The sequence below is a fragment of the Neopelma chrysocephalum genome, unplaced genomic scaffold, assembly GCF_003984885.1.
Source record: "Neopelma chrysocephalum unplaced genomic scaffold, ASM398488v2 Primary Assembly neopelma1_25, whole genome shotgun sequence".
Lineage (NCBI taxonomy): Eukaryota > Metazoa > Chordata > Aves > Passeriformes > Pipridae > Neopelma > Neopelma chrysocephalum.
This window is the reverse complement of record NW_020897694.1, coordinates 45,711,653-45,729,855: the sequence shown is the minus strand read 5'-3', so window position 1 is coordinate 45,729,855 and position 18,203 is coordinate 45,711,653. Positions and strand designations below refer to the sequence as shown.

At 37.3% G+C, this 18,203-nt stretch overlaps 1 protein-coding gene across 2 annotated transcripts in view; it reads left to right on the top strand.

Annotated features, from left to right (window-relative positions):
- Nucleotides 1–18,203, top strand: part of ANOS1 (anosmin 1) — a 131,709-nt gene that overhangs the window by 71,308 nt on the left and 42,198 nt on the right. For both annotated transcript variants that reach the window (XM_027675132.1, XM_027675133.1), the window contains 4 exons: nt 1,066–1,128; nt 4,343–4,565; nt 9,981–10,165; nt 17,321–17,450. In XM_027675132.1, the coding sequence (XP_027530933.1) occupies nt 1,066–1,128; nt 4,343–4,565; nt 9,981–10,165; nt 17,321–17,450 (601 nt within the window). The remainder of the gene's footprint in view (nt 1–1,065; nt 1,129–4,342; nt 4,566–9,980; nt 10,166–17,320; nt 17,451–18,203) is intronic.

The following is an 18,203-nucleotide window of genomic DNA, read 5'->3' as shown; positions in this document are numbered from 1 at the left end:
AAGGAAGAGAAAAGTTTTCTGGATGCAAATCTGAATTTATGTTTCAGCTGCAGTAAATGCTCTTAATAGTGTGATTTTTCTTTATGTTATGCTGTGAAGCTTAACTCTGCTTTACAGAGTTTGAATCTCAGCTCTCTGTATAACCATTGCAGTAGAGGTTGGAGGTGAAGTAATGGTAATATGGTATTTGAAATAGAGTGGTTTTGCTAACAGACCAGTGAGCATTGCCTATTTATACAGAAATAGTGTTTAAACCTCTGCTGGGTTTACTCCATGACTTGATGAAATAGTTTCTCACTTGGGTAGGCAATGTGCCTGTCTAATCTTTAGTCTGGTTGCTGAGGAGAAGATATAACTTTCTGTACTTCTATGCTTTCACTACTTAAGAGTAGTGCTTTTGACATCGTGATCCAGTGAGATGGTGTTAAATGGTACTAAGACTTAGATTCAATAAGTTGGAAAAATAGGATGGTATAATAAACAACTGAGTTGATTGCCTTGTTGGGGACCCGTGGTGGCCTAGTGGTTAGCATGCAGGACTCTCACCTCTGCGACCCAGGTTCGAATCCCAGCTCGTCCCCCGGGCAGATGGAGCCCGTTAGCCCTGTAAGGCCATCCATCTATGAGAAGGTCACTCTAAACAAACCTACGTCCTGAGGGCCTCACTGCCATTGTCCAAGCTTGCTTGGCCCCGGCAGATGAACCTTAGGATTAAAGGGTGGGCTCAGTTCAGCGCATGCTGTGTCTCACCTAAAAAATCCATTGCGCAGGCTGGAAAGGTAAAAGACCTTTCCCCAAATCTTCGTTCGCGAAGAGTGGCCATTATATATATATATATGATTGCCTTGTAGTGTAAGAAATACTGAATATATTTCTTGTATTGTAATCATGGCTTGTCATGACCTTGCTCTGACACCATGACTCAATGACACAATCTTTTCCCCAGGAGAAGTGGATTATTAACTTCCTGTAGGCCAAACAAACAACTAGAGAAGAAATGGGGTTATTTGTGGTTGTTTATTTCATTCTCTTCCTGACACTTCTCTGCCTCCTGACTCTTCCTAGTGCCTGGAGCCCTGCAAAGAGTCCTGGGACCTGAAGAAAAACCATTGCCAAAGCTTCTGTGAGGTACGTCAGCCCAAGGGCACGCTTTCTCACTTTGTTCTAGCAATCTCTTTAATTTAAATTATTAGCTTCATGGAGCCAGCTGAAAACCATGGGATTTTTGCAGCAATCACCTTCATTCGAAAGGATACACATGTAACAATGTATCCATATTAATTTTGAATTAAAAAAAAATTATATTTTTTCTGACCAAATGATTTATCTCAACTTATACTTTTAAGACTTGGTTCAGTCACACTTACATAACATCTCTCAGAAACTGCTGTTAAATCCCTCCCATAAGATGCTATTTCTACCACTTGCCCTTCTATCTTTTCTGGGCATGCATAAGAAAGACAATCTTTGTTTAAAAGATAAAATGTCATTGCATAAAAAATCCTTGTGCAGGGTAGCTAGAACAGATGGTTTTCCTGCATGTGAAAGTCAATCTGATTTCTAAAAGAATAGTTCTCCAGGAGTAACTGGATCGTGGACTCTAAGTTCAGAAGACTGATATCAAAATGCATAATTATTCAGGAACAAATCTTCAGAAAAACTATTTTTGGATCATGTTTCAGAATAATCTGTGAATAAGCAAACATGAATCAGTTAAACTAGAAAAAAGATGGAGCTGGTTTTATTGGATTTGAAACGTGGCTCTGTTGAGTTGGTGGAAGTCAGCTGTTACAGTTTTTAAGTGTTTTTTAGTTCAGAATGGAAATATCTCAATAGAAAGTTGCTTTGTTATAACTCAATCAATATAAAGGTAAAAGTTTATTCAAGTCTATTAAAGTGAATCATTATGAATGTTTTAATCTTTTCCTATAAAAAAATAGAAATTACCTTAATTGATGTACCGATCTCACTGATACACTGATTTAACTCATCTCCTTTTACTGTGGACACTCCTTTTCTGGTATAAGAGCATGTCTTATGTTTAAATTATTTTAAGCATCATGAAGATGATTTAGAAAAGCTGTAATTTCAACTAAAAAGATTTAGATACAACAGTGTGTAAGTAGGGATTATATGTGATCTATGTAGTTACATCAGAAGACAAAGTAAAAATTTCTCATGGAAACCAAGACTTGTAAGAGTTTTTCAACCCAGATTGTTTGCTAATTCCTCATATACTAAACTCTAGGGTAATGTAATAAAGCAGTTTTAGTGGATCTAATTTATGTTGTTCTTTTATATCAGTCCTCAGTCAGACTGCATGTTTCCAGATACAAGTGAAAATATGTATAAAATTGGTTTAAAAGGAAAACATTTGTAGTACACTGTTCTATTGTAGTTAAAAACTGTGAGCATCCTTCTTTGATTAGTGTTTTGTGGTTAAAGCTAAATTTGGAACTTCAAAGGCCCATAATGAAGAGCAGCACATTTAGCAGCTAACTGAAAAATGAGCTGTGAAATAGGGTGAGGAAGAGAAGCCTTGAGGACGTATTATGCCTCAGGGAGCTATAACATTTTTAATTAAGTAGCTGCAAATTTGTGATGTTTTAGGATTTAAAATTAGCTTCACAGACACAAAAGCCCGGGACCACTTTCCTTTCTCTCAGACTCCTGTGTACTCCATAGACATTGATTGAGTTAAAGGAGGATGTTTTCCTGTGAGAGTGTTTTCAGTCTTTTTGTATTTTGTAAAAAATCTGGAAGCAATGATTTAGCTTTGTTTCTCAAGGTCCCTGCTTGGTATATTACTTCTTATCTACCAAATAAGTGTACTGCTGAATGTTAAAGGGAACCTTACTTGTGAAGAAGAGAAATAGACAGTTTATCTGACTCCTTTTTTCCCCCCCATAAATTAAGTTTCTGCTGGTTTAGCTTTTTAACTGGCTAGCCATGGGATCAGGTGCATTCCAATGGGTGGAACATCAGGAGTACCTGTCCGAGAATCACGGGGGTCAGTAGGAGACGTTAGGGACTACTTGGTTTTGCAGCCTTTAGGCTAATTAAGCCTGTAACATCCAAATGCAACCTTAAAAGCCCGATTCAGAAATTCTGGACTGCTCTGTAGGAAAAGATTGGAGAGGTAATGTAGTGGCACATTCTTGGACCACAGTGACTTTGGAGAATAAACTGACACATGGATTGTAAAACACCTGGGCCCCCATAATAGCCAAATCTTTCTCATTTTGCCAGAAATATGAGAACAGTAAAAACAAGAAAGTAAAACATTTGAATATGGAAGGAAGTTTCAGAAGTTACATGAATAGTTGGACAGAGAGTGGGTTATAACTCCTGTGTAGTCTTAGGAACCTCTAAATCAGATCTGTCAGGGTGGAAGGTTTTTGCTTATTCTAGGATAGAATGGACAGCTATAGACAACCCCAATTGCAAGGGTTGCCCATCTGCAGTTTCACCAATGACTTTGAGGGAAACACTTTAGCTGGTTCTGCACCAAACTAAACAAAGAGGAAATGTAATCTCCATGTCACACACAATATTCTCCCCAGGATTCTAGATGCTATTTTACATACAGTTTTAAGTGGACCTTGCAAACCTCTGAGTAGTACATGTTATATAATGACTATGCATTGAAGCAACTTCTAATATATCTAGGACTAGATTTCTCAAAGAAGTAGCATTTCCTTTGATCTTTAATCAATATATTTAAAGGTTATTTCAATTTGTATTTTCTGCTGATCATTTTATCAGAAATTTAGTTCCAGTCCTTGAAGAGTTATACAATTACTAATACGCTGGCAAGAGCAAAAAGATGCTGCAAAATCTTCTCTTAGCCAACTTAGTTCAAACAGTATAATGACACAAGATTTCCCTTATTTATCTAGAGTGGCATTACATCAGATATTGTGGTGAAAGTGTTACAAAATACAGAGGGAGGAATGTAGGGTAGTCCAAAAAAAAAAAAAAAAAAAAGGCAGACTGTCTGACCATTGCTTCCCCTTTGTTTTGGGTATGTATTTAATCTGTCATTGAGCAACTTTGTACCCAGCCAATGTGAGGAAAACAAGGGAAAGCTGGCAGATATAAACAACATTATTTCATTAAATATGGTGGTTTTACTTGAGAGAATTCATCACTCTGTACTTGGAATGCTTTTTTAGAAGTGGCTTAAGTGTATAAATCTTTAGGGATAGTCTTGCAAGAGCTGAAAATCTGAATATTCCTTTAGGAGATCTTGGAAAACTTACAACATTTTTTCTTTGGTGTTTTTATTTTTTTTTGTTATTCCCATTGAAAACATTATACACTTCTTTTGTTTTTCTTTTAGCCTCTTTTCCCCAAGAAGAATTATGAATGCCTAACTAGCTGTGAATTCCTTAAGTACATCCTGTCTGTGAAGCAAGGGGACTGCCCAGCACCTGAGAAGGCCAGTGGTTTTGCAGCTGCCTGTGTTGAAAGCTGTGAAGCTGATAGTGAATGTTCTGGAGTGAAGAAATGTTGTTCCAATGGATGTGGTCATACGTGCCAAGTTCCAAAGAATCTGTACAAAGGTAGAGATTATTAATATGTACTCAAACTGGGCTAATAATTTCAGGCTGTAACAAAGTCTCTTAGAAAACCAGGACTTTCATTTTCTGAGAGTTTGTAGAGTTGGGGAGAAAAAAGAGAGTTGCCTGTGGAGATGTGGCCGCACAGTGAAAGGGTGGAAAGCTGGAGAGAAATACTGCTTAAATTTCTAATTTTTTCCCCTCCTTGTGAAGGCCATGTCTGGAAATCTGTGGAATGTAAACATGGTTATTAAGCAGAACAAACTTTGCCAATTTAGGTGAAATCTCACTTAATTTGATACAGATGAGAGATAATGCAGCAGAAAAATATTTGATGATATATAGTTCAGATCCCATTAATCACAAATAACATTTATTATCTATAAGCCAAGTAGGTGGGGCTACCACACAGGAAGTGTGAAATAATCTGGTAAAAGAACAGATCAGCACAGTATATTTGGCATTGATGTTCTTAATGACCTAAGAACAAAATAATGAAAGATTATAATATCACATATATATATCAACTCATTATTTAAATCTAAGGCAATCTTATTAAAATTTTTTAATTGATTTTAGTATTGTAAAAAAAAAAGCTTTTTTTTGACATCTTTCAGTAAGAACATATAGGTTAAGAAATGATGTGCTTAGACAATTCCAGATTTTAATTTATTGTAATTAAAAAAGCCTTTATACATGGAAATATTTGAAAAATGTGCTCCTAACCAGAAAAATAGGCGTTTGTGAAAGGCATATCCTTGTTCCACACGGTTGGTATGTTTTGTTAGAAATCTATTCTCCTGCATCAGTTATAAAAAATAAATATTATTCAGTTATTAATCAGATATCATGGGCTCTCTGTGGGAGCCCAATCAGCAGAACTCTGAACTAAGCTCCAGGCTTAGATCTGAATCCATGCTTATTTCCATCTGTGGATGGAAACATGATAAAATATATGAAGAAGATGATGATTTTATTTTTAAGATCATTGTTCTAACTGAAATGCGAATGAATCTTTTTCAGTGTCTCTAGTGATGAGAATGTATGTCAGAAATAATGTGCTTTGACTTTTGAATCCTGTCTTTGAATGTACAGGGTGGGTCATCAGGAAGCGCTGTCTGATTTACCGACATAAATAGAGAAAATTTGATCTAGAAGTCATAGAGTTGAGTAAGCATAAAACTTATGAAGGTAGTACTCAAAGTATTTTGAACAGCAGGCAATACTGTGATCCACATTTCCAGTGCGGAAGGGGAATTCTCTCGTTTCCAAGATACTTTAGAGCAGGCCCTTAAAAACCATAAGGAATTAGCACACCCTAAAACATAGCACCTTTCAAAATGTAAGTTATTAAAATGGATCACTTATTTATTTCTTTTGTCTTATTGAGACAAATGACCAGAGTGACAAACAGGCATTCATGTTTTATATGTAATGATTTACATGATCAAGCTCCATGCCACAACTACAAAGCATTCCAGTAAATGTAACTGGAAAAAGTAAAAACAAAACAAAACAAACAAATGAAAGAAGTTTACATGCTTCTGGAGCTGACACAGAATATGACAGGATATGATACATTCTGTAACTGCACACTGGAAGGTTTACTACTATTCAGCCTGATCATGTAGGAGCAGAACTAACTTTCCCTATCATCTTATCACTGATCCGCAGGAGGTGCTTGCTTGTAAGAGCATATATGTCTTGCAGAGGAAGGGCAAGCTCAATACCCTACTGCCTTCTCAGCTGATGAATTCAGCTAATTAGCCTCTTCAACCTGTCTTTCTGCAACAAAAGACAAATAGACGCGGAGCAGGCTTGCTGTTCATTTCCTCCAGGGGTAAATGACCTTCCTGTCACTAAGGAAGAACAAACTGCAAGCACGACTGATATCTAGTGAATAAGTTTAGTACTTATCCTTATCATTTTGACAGCACTCACAGCTTGAAAATGAACTCAGATTGAATCTAAGAGTCTACAGAAATTCCTATAGTTTTACTGTTGATCAAGTTCTGGAGATTAGTTACAACAGCAGATATAAAATTTCCATCTGATTTGCTGGATTAACAAACTGAATTTGCCCTCTAGTACTGAGTGCTAAACCCCAATCCTAAAAGAATATTAATGTAAGTCAATCATGGCTAGGCTTCGCGAATGAAGATTTGGGAAGGGCTCTACCCACATTTGTTACAAGCACTCTGGTGGCTAATAAGGCCAATATGAGATAGACACGTCCGATTGCAAAAGGCACAGCAGAAAGACTCCTTAGGTGGTATATTCTGCAAGGCATGGTTCTTTCTGCGTTGTCTTTTCTCCTCGTCAGTGATCCTGTGTGTGTTCTTAAAGGAAGCAGCAGCATTATAGATGGTGTGTCTCCAGGCCTCCCGATTGGAGGCCAGAGTAGACCAGTTATGTTGGTCAATATGGCCAAGGCTGAGACGTTGTTTCAGGGAGTCCTTGTATCTTTTCTTCAGGGCTCCTCTCTTGCGGCAGCCAGTGGCAAGTTCACTATAAAGCAGGATCTTAGGGAGGCGGTGGTCCTTCATCCTTGAGACGTGTCCTGCCCAACGCACACTGCCACCAAAGACATATATTTCAAATGTTGTTGGATTAACATAACCAGTTCATTATCACTGTACTTTTTCATCTCTGTTGGAAGTATTGGTACTTTAGAGGGGGGCAATAAATCTGCTTAGAAATAAACCAGTTTAAAAATGCAGAAGAAAAATGAAGGAAGAGAAAGGAATAAAAAATGTGTGCCCAGGTTCACTTTGTCTGATGTGCACGTATGCATCCCCAGCTAAGGACAAGAACATGTATCTTTTTCTACACTGAGCTGGTGGCAGCTGAAAAAGTTACCTATCACCTTTTTCCTGTTTCAGAAGTAGTGGTCCCTCAGATGTGATGATGCACCTACTTCATGCTGTCTAAATCTGCCTAACTATTTTTCTCTGAAATGTGTAAGGGAGCAATCCATACAGCAGAACAAACTGCAGATCTATGTAAAAAAGGTAAACTGTGACATTTAAAGGGCTTGATGGTGCCAGATGGTCACCCACAGTTTAATGACTCTTCTCATGCTTAAAGAAAAATAGTTTTCTGTTAAAAACATAATGCACAATTTTAAAAGTGTCCATTTCTGAGTTGTTGAACAATTGTGTTTACAATGGTATTGATCCCATTTACTCTTTACTCTTTGTCCAAAAGCCTTCCATGGGAACTCTTTGAATTCTTGGAGATCAGCATCTAAGACAGGACATTTGTGATGGACCATTGTGCACTTACTTTTCATGACACAGAGATGCATGTACTGTTTGAAAGACACCTTTAGAAACATTTTTCCTGGACTCTGTTATTGCACATATACAGCAATCAGTGATTTGAATTCTTTGGTTGAGCACAGCAGACTTCAGAGGACTAATTTGTTCCAGCATGAAGAAAGAGCTGACCATTTACATAATAAAAAGCACATTGAAGAGTAATTGGATCTTCACATCTGGATATTAAATTGATGGTGCTGGTTCTACAAAAGTATTTTAAAATGCACTTGTTCTGTGCTCTCATTGTTTGTGCTGCTGCGCTCCATCTGCACACAATTACGTAACACCAGAGAGGCTGAGATACTTGCAATCAAGTGAATCCAACTGCCCCTAATGCAAAGCAGATGGAAGTTTTCTTAACATGCAAATTTTAGGATTATTGTATATAGTAATTAAAGAAGGATTTTCAAATATGGAAATCTAAATTGACATGTTCGGTGATGTTCATTATATTAGACTAAGACTGCAGGGTATTGAAGGATATCCAGGTTCTAAACTGCTGTAATAACTAGATTTATTTACAGGATTGTTTTCAGGTTGATTTTTGGTTTCTTCAAGATCTACAAGATCACATTTCATTTACTTGTAGCTACTTGTATACTTGGATTTTTTGAGAAGACCTCTTAAAATATAAAAGCAGTTTGTTTACCTGAGGAAATCTTGGTGCTCAGTCATCTGTACAGACTGAGTAGGAAATGATTTATCAAACCAATACGTATAGCTGGACTTATGTGGGCACCCATTGAAACAGCAAAATTAAATTAGGTGCGTACAATAACTTGCAAAGAAGGTTTATATGTCAACGTAGAAATCTTATTTGTGACATATCCTAAAGTGACAAAGTGCCGCACATTCAAATATATGTGTTCCTAAAGTCTGTCTAGAGAAATGTATCTGACAACAAATGGATTTGTTGATTTAATCAAAAGATGCTGAATTTGAACAGTTGTTTTTTCCTTCAAGCTACTGCAGGTGTTTTCAAAAAGGCAATATTACCAGCAGTATAAACAACAGAAATAACAATTCTTTGGTGTCACTGTGTAATGAGAAATACAGTAATATTTTAGAAAGACATCTCTGTCTCTGAAATGCAACAATTTGACAATATACATTAGATATAACATATCTATTCCAAGATGTCTTGGAATTACCTTTCATAGATCATTAGGGAAGTGGAGAGTGGAGAGTGGAGAGTGACACATCGTACAATACAGCTGCATCTGAGTCAATAAGATCATGCTGCCATGGAGAAACAAACAGCATTTTTAAGTATATCAGACTAATGTAAAATGTGTAAAATAATCACGCTTCACTAGTTTACACTATTAAGCACTTAGACACAGTCTGCAGGCAGTTTTAGGCTTGACTCTGGAGAAGGGTGTTGGCCAACTGAAGAGTCTCCAGAGAGAACTGCAAGAGTGAACAGAGGTCTAGAAACACAGAGAGGAGATGGAATGCACTGTGGTTATTAGACTGAAGAAGAAAACATTCTGAAGCATGATGATAGTGTTGCGGTACATAAGAAGCTTCTCCACAGATAAAAGGAAGAATTTATTCCCTATGATCCATGAACATCTTGGACCAGTATCAAGTTTAAGATGCAGCTGAGGAGACTAAACAAGGTAGTGAGAAAGCTTTCTTGTAGTAAGGATAGAGAAGTAGTGGAACAGATTACTATGTGATGCTGTGGAAATTTTGTCATTAGATGTGTTTAGGGATAAATTAGGTGAAAAACTGAGCAACGGGTACAGCTGATTCTGCTTGGGATCAGAGGGATCTTTCTCCAGGTTATCAAAGCTTATTTGGGAAATCTTTTCTATAAGATCAGTTTTAGCTTACAACTTTCAGATCCTTTAGTTTTTTAATGAAATAAAGAAATAATTTTGAAGATTTTTTAAAAACAAGTTTTAATGTTTGCAGAGATAGGTTAGCTATGAACATTTCTGAAATTCCATGCTTATAATTCTCCCCTTTTGCCTTCTCACTGACCAACGATCTTTCTTTTTTTAATTATTCTTTTATACAGCTTCGTCTACAAATGGCCTAATTGCATCTTGTAAATTACTCATATATTTTTGTCTGTGCATTCCTACTACAGGTGTTCCACTGAAACCCCGGAAAGAGTTAAAATTCATAGAACATCAGTCTGGAGACCTGGAAGTGAGGTGGTCTTCAAAATTCAATATTTCCATTGAGCCTGTGATTTATGTTGTTCAGAGGAGGTGGAATCAAGGAATCCATCCAAGTGAGGATGATGCTACTAACTGGCAAACTGTGGCACAGGTCAGTTCTTTGCAAGCAATATGGATCCCTGGCTTCCAGACCATGATCTAAAGGTCCTCTTCAGATCGGAGAAGAGATAGATCACTTACAGGTGGGGAGGCTTATGCTCAAAATACCCCGAGGTTTATGTTTTCAAAATAAGTTTATTTTGTGGGTTTACTCTCTATAAATAAAAATCTATAGAACTAGCCAGAGGCTTGATTTTCATGAGGCCAGTGGGTAGCACTTTTTTGCAAGCACATATTTGTGATCTGTTCAGATGAGAATTTCTAAGTCTCTGAAAGTCACAAGTCTCTTGAAAAATGTATGATTAGAGACCAAAATCCACTGGAGGAAGCACATAAGAGACAAAGTCCTTTTGCGGTCAGTGGAACTCGTTGCAGTGTCCAAGGCATGACTTGGGTCTGCCCAAGAAATACAACTGATGAAAAGGCCATTGATTTTTTTTTTAAATAAAACAGAGAGTGAAAAAAAAGACTTAAAACCTTTTTTCTTTTTAAAGTTCTTTTTTTCAGATGTGACCCCCCCCAGTTCGGCAAATTCTATGATGTCATGCTCTTATCACTCAGAGCAATCCAGACTGAAAATGTAAGATTCATGAGCAAATGTTTCTTAATGAGAAGCAGCCAACAGAGCATAAATTTTCACTTAGTTCTTTCCCAGTTTCAATCTGTTTTTTAACATGCTGACAGTCCACCTGGATGGCAGAATTCCAATCGTTTATCTTACTGCTTCACCCTCATCCCTCTTGACAAGAAAAGTAAAATGCTGATTTTGAAAGGATCTGCAAAATGTCATTATAGCTAGGAAAAAAAGGGGAGAGAATAAGTAGAACCATCCACAAAATAAAGTAAAGGATTTAAATTCTGTGACAATTTGTGCTCTTTCTCAATTCAGATTGTGTAGGAAAATCCTATATTTTAATAACATAAAGCTTGTGAGACTGAACACTCAGAAGTGAACTTCTTAGCTTCAGTATTGTGCTGCAGGGAGCTGACACTATGTTGGAGGCTTGCTCGGAAAAAGTCACCTGCAGCAGAGCCTGACATGAAACCATGCTTGTGCAAGCCCAATGGAACATGCACATCTCCAAACCTGATAAAGTCACAATGACTTATCTCTCAGCTGAGGTAGTCTTGCATTCTCCCTATCCAGCAAACAATCTCCTGCCTTGGCTACAAGGAAAATACCAGGTAGCAAAAATTATTCATATCTGAATTACTCCTCACTGTTACCATGCCATGTGTATGTGCTACAGCCAACACACTGCTGTGCTTTTTCTCATCCCAGAAACAGACCTCATGCACATTTCTGGAAGCATGCACCATACATACTCCACAGCAATGGAACATATACAAACATATATATCTACAGGAGAGAGTGTTTCAGAAACGTGTTCCCGTGCAAGAGCAATAAGAACCCTGGCAGCTGCCTTTCCTGGGGGTCTGTTAAATGTAGGCAGAAGGGGCTGAGTTAATCACTGTGGCAGGAGAAGCCTCCTCCAACTGGCATCTTTCTGACATCTTCACTGTCCCATCTGCATCAGAAGAGACAAGAATTTGATTGTGTGATGGTCCCCACTGGGGATGTCAGTTCAGAACATACTTCAGGGATGCCTGACTGGCTTTGTGGACTCTGTATACCTTATGGGACATGCAGGCTGGTCACCCTTGAGGGGTGCTAGTAATCAGAATTTCTATCGAGTAGTGTACCTCCATGGTGTTTAGACAGTAGTTTTAGACATCCCACCAGGCAATCAAATTTGTGTGGCTGCTTGCAATGCAATTTATTTTGCAATATCAGCAACAAGGATGGTTATCCAGATTGACTAAAGTGACTGTGTGCGCAGCCTCCAGGCTTTTCTTGTCTGCATAACTGAGATTTTTTTCTTGTATGATTCCTCAACATTGGGATATGAGACCTTAATTATAGGCAAAGGCTTAGAAGAGCTTAGACATTCAGCTGAGAACTCCTAGAGTATCTCAGTCCAGGGGAGATGATGCTGGCTTTTGCTTTACTCTGCAACTTAAGCTAGAGACCATGTAAAAACAAAGATCAAAAAGGCTGTGGGTGAGGATCTGAATTTCTGTATGCCTATCCCCATATGTAGTGTAATTATGCAGTTATTGTTTGCATCTTCTTATAAGAAATTTCATAATGTTTTATCAGAGTTTCTCATCCAATATTTTATTTTTATTGTCTTTTCAAGAAGAAATGGGGTTATAATTTTCAATAACTTTAATGTGTCTGCTTTTAAAAAAACTTGCTGTTTTCTATTGCTTTTACAAGAGCTAATTTGCAAGTAATTTCTCATATCTCACATAAATTTTTACTTGATATTGAAAAAATAATTTTGAAAAAGTTTATTTCCTTTGTGTTGGGTCATCAGGTCTTTTTTTTATGTTTTCTTTTTAAGGAAGAAGTCTCAGTCTATTATTTCACTATTTTATTCTCCAATTACATGAAGAAAGCAAACACATTGAAAACAATGTCAATTATTTTTCACTTCATGAAGAAGGAATTTTTTAAACTTTAGTATTGGAACACACATTCTTTGGAAAACTTGATATAATTAACCATTTGACTAATTTCCATTGGTTAATATAAAAACTGTGGGAACCAAGATGCTAATTAGGCTAGTTGGCTGGATTGTAGAGTGTCCAAAGTTTTATGCCAAGTTCCTTACACTGCTCTGGTTTAAGATTTAACCATCTGAGCAGGAACTGCTTCACTATCCTATGGAATACTGTATGTCTTGTGAACAAACTTATTGTGCTGTTTGATGCTAATACTTTCTAAAAATAGTAGTATTACTGTTTATATTGGAAATTCGGGTGTTAATCATATTAATGTAATTAATTAAGTTAATTCAAATATACCAAGTAAGTTGTTTTCAGAACGCATCTGTGTTGTGTGAATGCACGTCAAATATATGTATAAATATGGACAGACAATAATGAAGTACACTTATTAGTTTATTCTGGTTTTAAAAAAATAAGGGGCAGTATTTACTTGATAGCTTGATTGTGACAGACTTATTAGTACTTCACCTTGGAAGTGTCTAAATTCTGTGGACAACTAATCTTTTTTTTCTGAGACACCTAAAGGTCAGGTTCTGAGGATCACAAGAGGGTTCTCAGCCCTTGACAGTGAGATATCTCTGCTGGAACTAACCACTAGTCCTGGAGGTTTCTTTCTCCATCCCCCAGAAAGGGCTTGCTTTGGTAAGCATTCTTAGAATTCCCATCTTGTGTGGGATTGCATTCACATGAAATAGGGGAGATCTGCTGTCCTTTGATAGAGTAGTGGATACGGCACTGTCAGTTTGCTTTTGTATCAGAGGAAACATAAACTCAGCTTTTATGATACTCTGGATGGTATCCCTTCACTCTCTGAAATGCAAATTCTTTTGTCACTGTGTATTGTTTCCAAAGGTGTAGACCTGTAAAATCAGCAGGGTAAGACTGTATTCTCCTATTTCTATTAAATCTTTGCACTACAGAAAGGAGTCCAGGATTGATAGTGTGAAAGAAAGTGAATGAACACAGTGGAACAGTCCACTGATTACTGTAATCCTTGGATGGAGGAGAGTCCTCTTTACAAATCTTTGCCATGAAGACCTTCTTGCACTATTTCTTTTTCATATAAAAGACAGAAAAAAATGCCTTGGAATGATGACAGAAGAATCCCACCTGAATGGCCAAATTGCTATGCTACTGGGTCATATATTCTCTTTCTTGTCCCTCCCAATCCTAACTAATCCCACCTTTCCCTTTCAAGAATTTTTAACTTTCAGCCTTTCTTTCTCCAAGGAACAGTTTTGCCTATGAGTGTAGAACATGTTCTAATGCTGAATAAGATGCAACGTCCAGGATGACAGGGAATATTTTCTCCCAACCTCTTATACAAAGGTTGGGATTGAAGATAGGTCATCCATGCTCTGGGCAAGTACTTTAATCATTAGTCAGTTGTATAAGCAGCAGAGGGAGATTTCTGTAAGCATTCTGAAGAAAATAGCATACAATTCCCTTTTGAAGGATAGAATGAGGAGGCTACTTTCAAAAGAGGGCTCAGGGTTTAAACAGATAAAGGCTTCTGGGAGAGGAGAATTGTCAGTACTTCCTAAATGGAACAACTCTGGAAGTCTCAGCCAAATTCTCACCTGAAAGTCCAACAACTTTCTTTTTTCTGGCCACTGGAGGTGGCTGATTGTCCTTTGGACCTAAGATGCACTCTTGAGAAGGAGTGTCAAGATGTTATCTGTATTCTCCAGATTACATGCTGCTCTAGTTGTATCTTTATGTAATTAATGGGGATTTTCCCTTGTCTTCATTAACTTTGAGTGGTACTGAAGTTGGACATATTGACCAGTTATTATCTGAGGACTCATTCATTATTTTGTTCCAAAGGAAACATGTACTAGGATTTGAACTTGCCTTCCTTATGTTTGTCTTTTAGGTAAACAGCTAATGCATAGCCAAAATAACTAGTAATTATGATCCTGAAATGCTTTGAGTGGTGATCTTTGATGTATTTTTGGATTTTTTTTTATGATTCTAAAAAAAAATATTCTAGCCTTTTAAAAATTCAATAAAACTTTTGTTTATTTTCTCTCATATTCAGGTAGAATTTCAAGTGCGTGATGAAATTCAACCATTAGTTATTTAGTACCACTCACTATACCATTTAGTGGGCTTACATTAATATGACAGATATTGAAAAGACTCTGAATATTATGATCCCAGGTCCAAACATACTTAAGTAGTGAGAACTAACTACACAAAAGCAATTAAACAAACAAACAAACAAATTATATTTACAATTAAGGTAGTATAAGATATCTCATTAGTACTTAGTTCTTTCTTAAAATGCATTAGTTCTTTGTAAAAGTTGCTTAGAGGCACCCAAGTAGTTTGTAACGTGGGAGTTACAGATACACCTCCTGCATGCCATCGAGCTTAGCAGGATCTTTGCCAACAAAATGAATTATGAAAGTAATAGGCCCAAGGCATGTTCATAAATTAAAATAATTTTGGTGTTATGAATGGAGGGATAATTTGATTTTACAGCACTTCAAGGTTGCTGCAGAAAACTGACACAACAAAATTCTTTATTTTAGTCAGCACAATAGCTGAGCTTATGCCAATGACAAACAAATTCCTTAGCTGAGAAATTTGGGATCAAGTCTATTCAGATTATGCTTGCCTTGTAATGAAGTTCAGCAAATCTGTTTTTAAAAACCCACAGTATTGTAATTAGTTATTTACAATTGGGTATTGGTCCTGTTTTCAGTTGCAGCAGTAGCCTGAATATATCCTTGGATTTTTTTTTCTGTTAATAATGATAGTTTATATGCAGTTCACTGTCATCTTATATGCAAGTTCTTGAGTATGTGGGCCTGCATGTTGGAAAAAGATAACACATTTGAGCACTCCATAAAATAAAAATAATAGCAGAACTTGTTTCAGGTAGGCTTTTTCTTCACTAGGGAAACCCTTGATTGGATGAGATAATTCACTCTACAGGTAATATAAAAGCTGAAAAAAAAGGAAAGAAAATGAGGCAGACAATGAAAGCTTCAGGGCTGTTACCCCTGCTTACTCTAAAAAAAGACAAGTACAGCAGTCTGAATGGAGAAGGGTTCTGAGTAGCAGCAATATGTGATGGGCCCAGAGTCTGCAACACTTACCAGTCTGAGAGCAGTTAACAATGTGGTTTAGAAAGGCCCTCCTTCCTTTATGTACACACACAAACATTCGCTAAATTTTCTGTTTGTTACCAAATGAAGAGACAACAACTACAAAGAAGGATAACAACTACAAATTTTATTTGTCAGGTCTTTAAAAATACCACTGCTGGAGAGCTGAAGCAACTTTCTCAGTTTCTGGCTATCTGAGTTATGTCAACAGCTGCTGCTTTCTTCCAAGATTGTAAAGGGAGCAAAAAGCAGAAATTATGCTGTACCTTTTTTGGGAACTACTTGGCATCATTGCAAGTAACATTGAATCCCATACAGGAAGGTGTCTGCTTGACGTTGTAGAAAACAGAGCTTGTAAAAATAAATTGATGGAACTACATTTTCAATGAGCTTGCATGTTTGGTCAGTAATGGTAATTAGTAGTGATTGTATAATATATTTAGACATATACATGACATCTGGTTAAGGTTCATGTGTTATTTTGATTAAAGAGTTAAATCAAAATGCAATAAACATGATATTCTAAAGTAAATTGAAAACTGGATAATAGAGAGGTAATTGCAAAAATAAAATCCACAAGTGGATGTGTTTCTGATGTGTTTTACAAAGATGCTACATCTTCTGTATTTGGCAGTGATTCAGTGGTTACCAGGAGACTGTGGCGGTTCTGGTATTTGTACCTTAGGAAAAATATAACAGTGCAGAAGATAGCTCTTCAAAAGTTTCATGGGGAAAAAACATAGAGGAAAGCAAGGTTCAGAATAAGAAAGAGTAAAGCACCTCCTACTGAAAGGGTTCAGAGTGCATCTGTGATTGTGCCATATTTCAGCATTTAAGACTCTCCCCACAGAATTTGGCAATTGAACTCATGACACTGACATTCTCAGTGGGTGTTGCTGGAGAAAAGGTCACCTCCTATGACCTGAGAAAAATCTGCAGGGAACAGTTAAGGGCGTGAGTGTCTTTTTGACGTAAGTGTCAAAGATTGAAGAAGGCTTACATCCATTACCTGAGAGTTTTGTGTTTCCTATGAACTAGAAAAAGTGGCCTCTCACATTGCTGGGTTTCATTAGGCCATTTTGGACCCCTTATTCTCTGAGAGTTGAGAATTGGAGAAATCATTCCTGTGACCTCAGGCAATGAGTTCCCTGAAACGTCAACACCTGAACAGCTAGGCCCTAAACACTGCTGAAGGTTGCGATAACTGGAAAACTAATTTTGTGAATTTAACACTTCACTGGTTTTCTAAAAGATACTTTTTCCAGAAGAGATCTGCAATGCACTGCAAAATTGGATAGTTATATCATTTTATTCACAGCTGCAAATGCTTTGCAGTGCAGAATGATGGTCAAAGTCAGGTGACATGGTTGCATAGAGCTTGTGAACTAACTGTTGTTGCACAAGAGATGATATCCATGTCAGAACAACAAGTGTAAGTGTGACATTTTCCCCACCAGACTACGGACGAGCGGGTTTGGCTGCCGGACATCCGAGCGAGCAGGTGGTACCAGTTCCGCGTGGCAGCTGTGAACGTGCACGGGACAAGAGGCTTCACAGCACCCAGCAAGCACTTCCGATCCTCAAAAGGTTAGTTTTTGCTCACTGTGTCTGGTACTCACCTTCCTCTCACTCACACATGGAGCACAACCTGATTTGCCCACTTTTGTGGCAGAAGTTTTTTAACAGATGGGTTTTTGGGTACTTCTGCCACAGACTTTAGAAACGATGTGAGATTTGTTTGGAGTTGGCAAAGGAATTAAAGGTTAAAGATTCTTTTATCAGTAAGGGGTCTCCACGAATAAACCTCCTTTTAAACAAACATTTTCCACATGATTGATGTCAAACACTATAACCCTGACCATGAAATATGAAGGAACTGGGGTTTCAGTGTGTTATTCTGAGAGGTTTATAATATTTTTTCTTTTTTGTTAGGATGAATATGTTGCTGCCATATGTTTAGTACAGCACTGAAATATTTTGTTGCCTGTATCTAAATAATTGTAGCAGCATTGTTTTGATGGAACTCTGGACCCTCTTAAGATATTTTTCCCCTTGCTAGCACTACTTATAAGTGCTTAAGAATAAAAAAGGGTATAAATGGGAAGTAGCATGTTTCTGTTCATTAGAAAGGCATGCCTGATGGCCCACAAAGTATTGTAGAAATTTTTGTTGAGATTTCTGGTTTTGCAATGTTTTGGGTAATAAAATAACTTTGAAAATTATTTCTGTACCAGTAAATGGTACTTGAGGGATGAAGGAGATAGAAACAGTTCTCCCATCCTGTGAAGTTCCTGGCATTGTCCCTGGTGTGCCTTTGACCCACGCGAAGCAAAGTTTTCC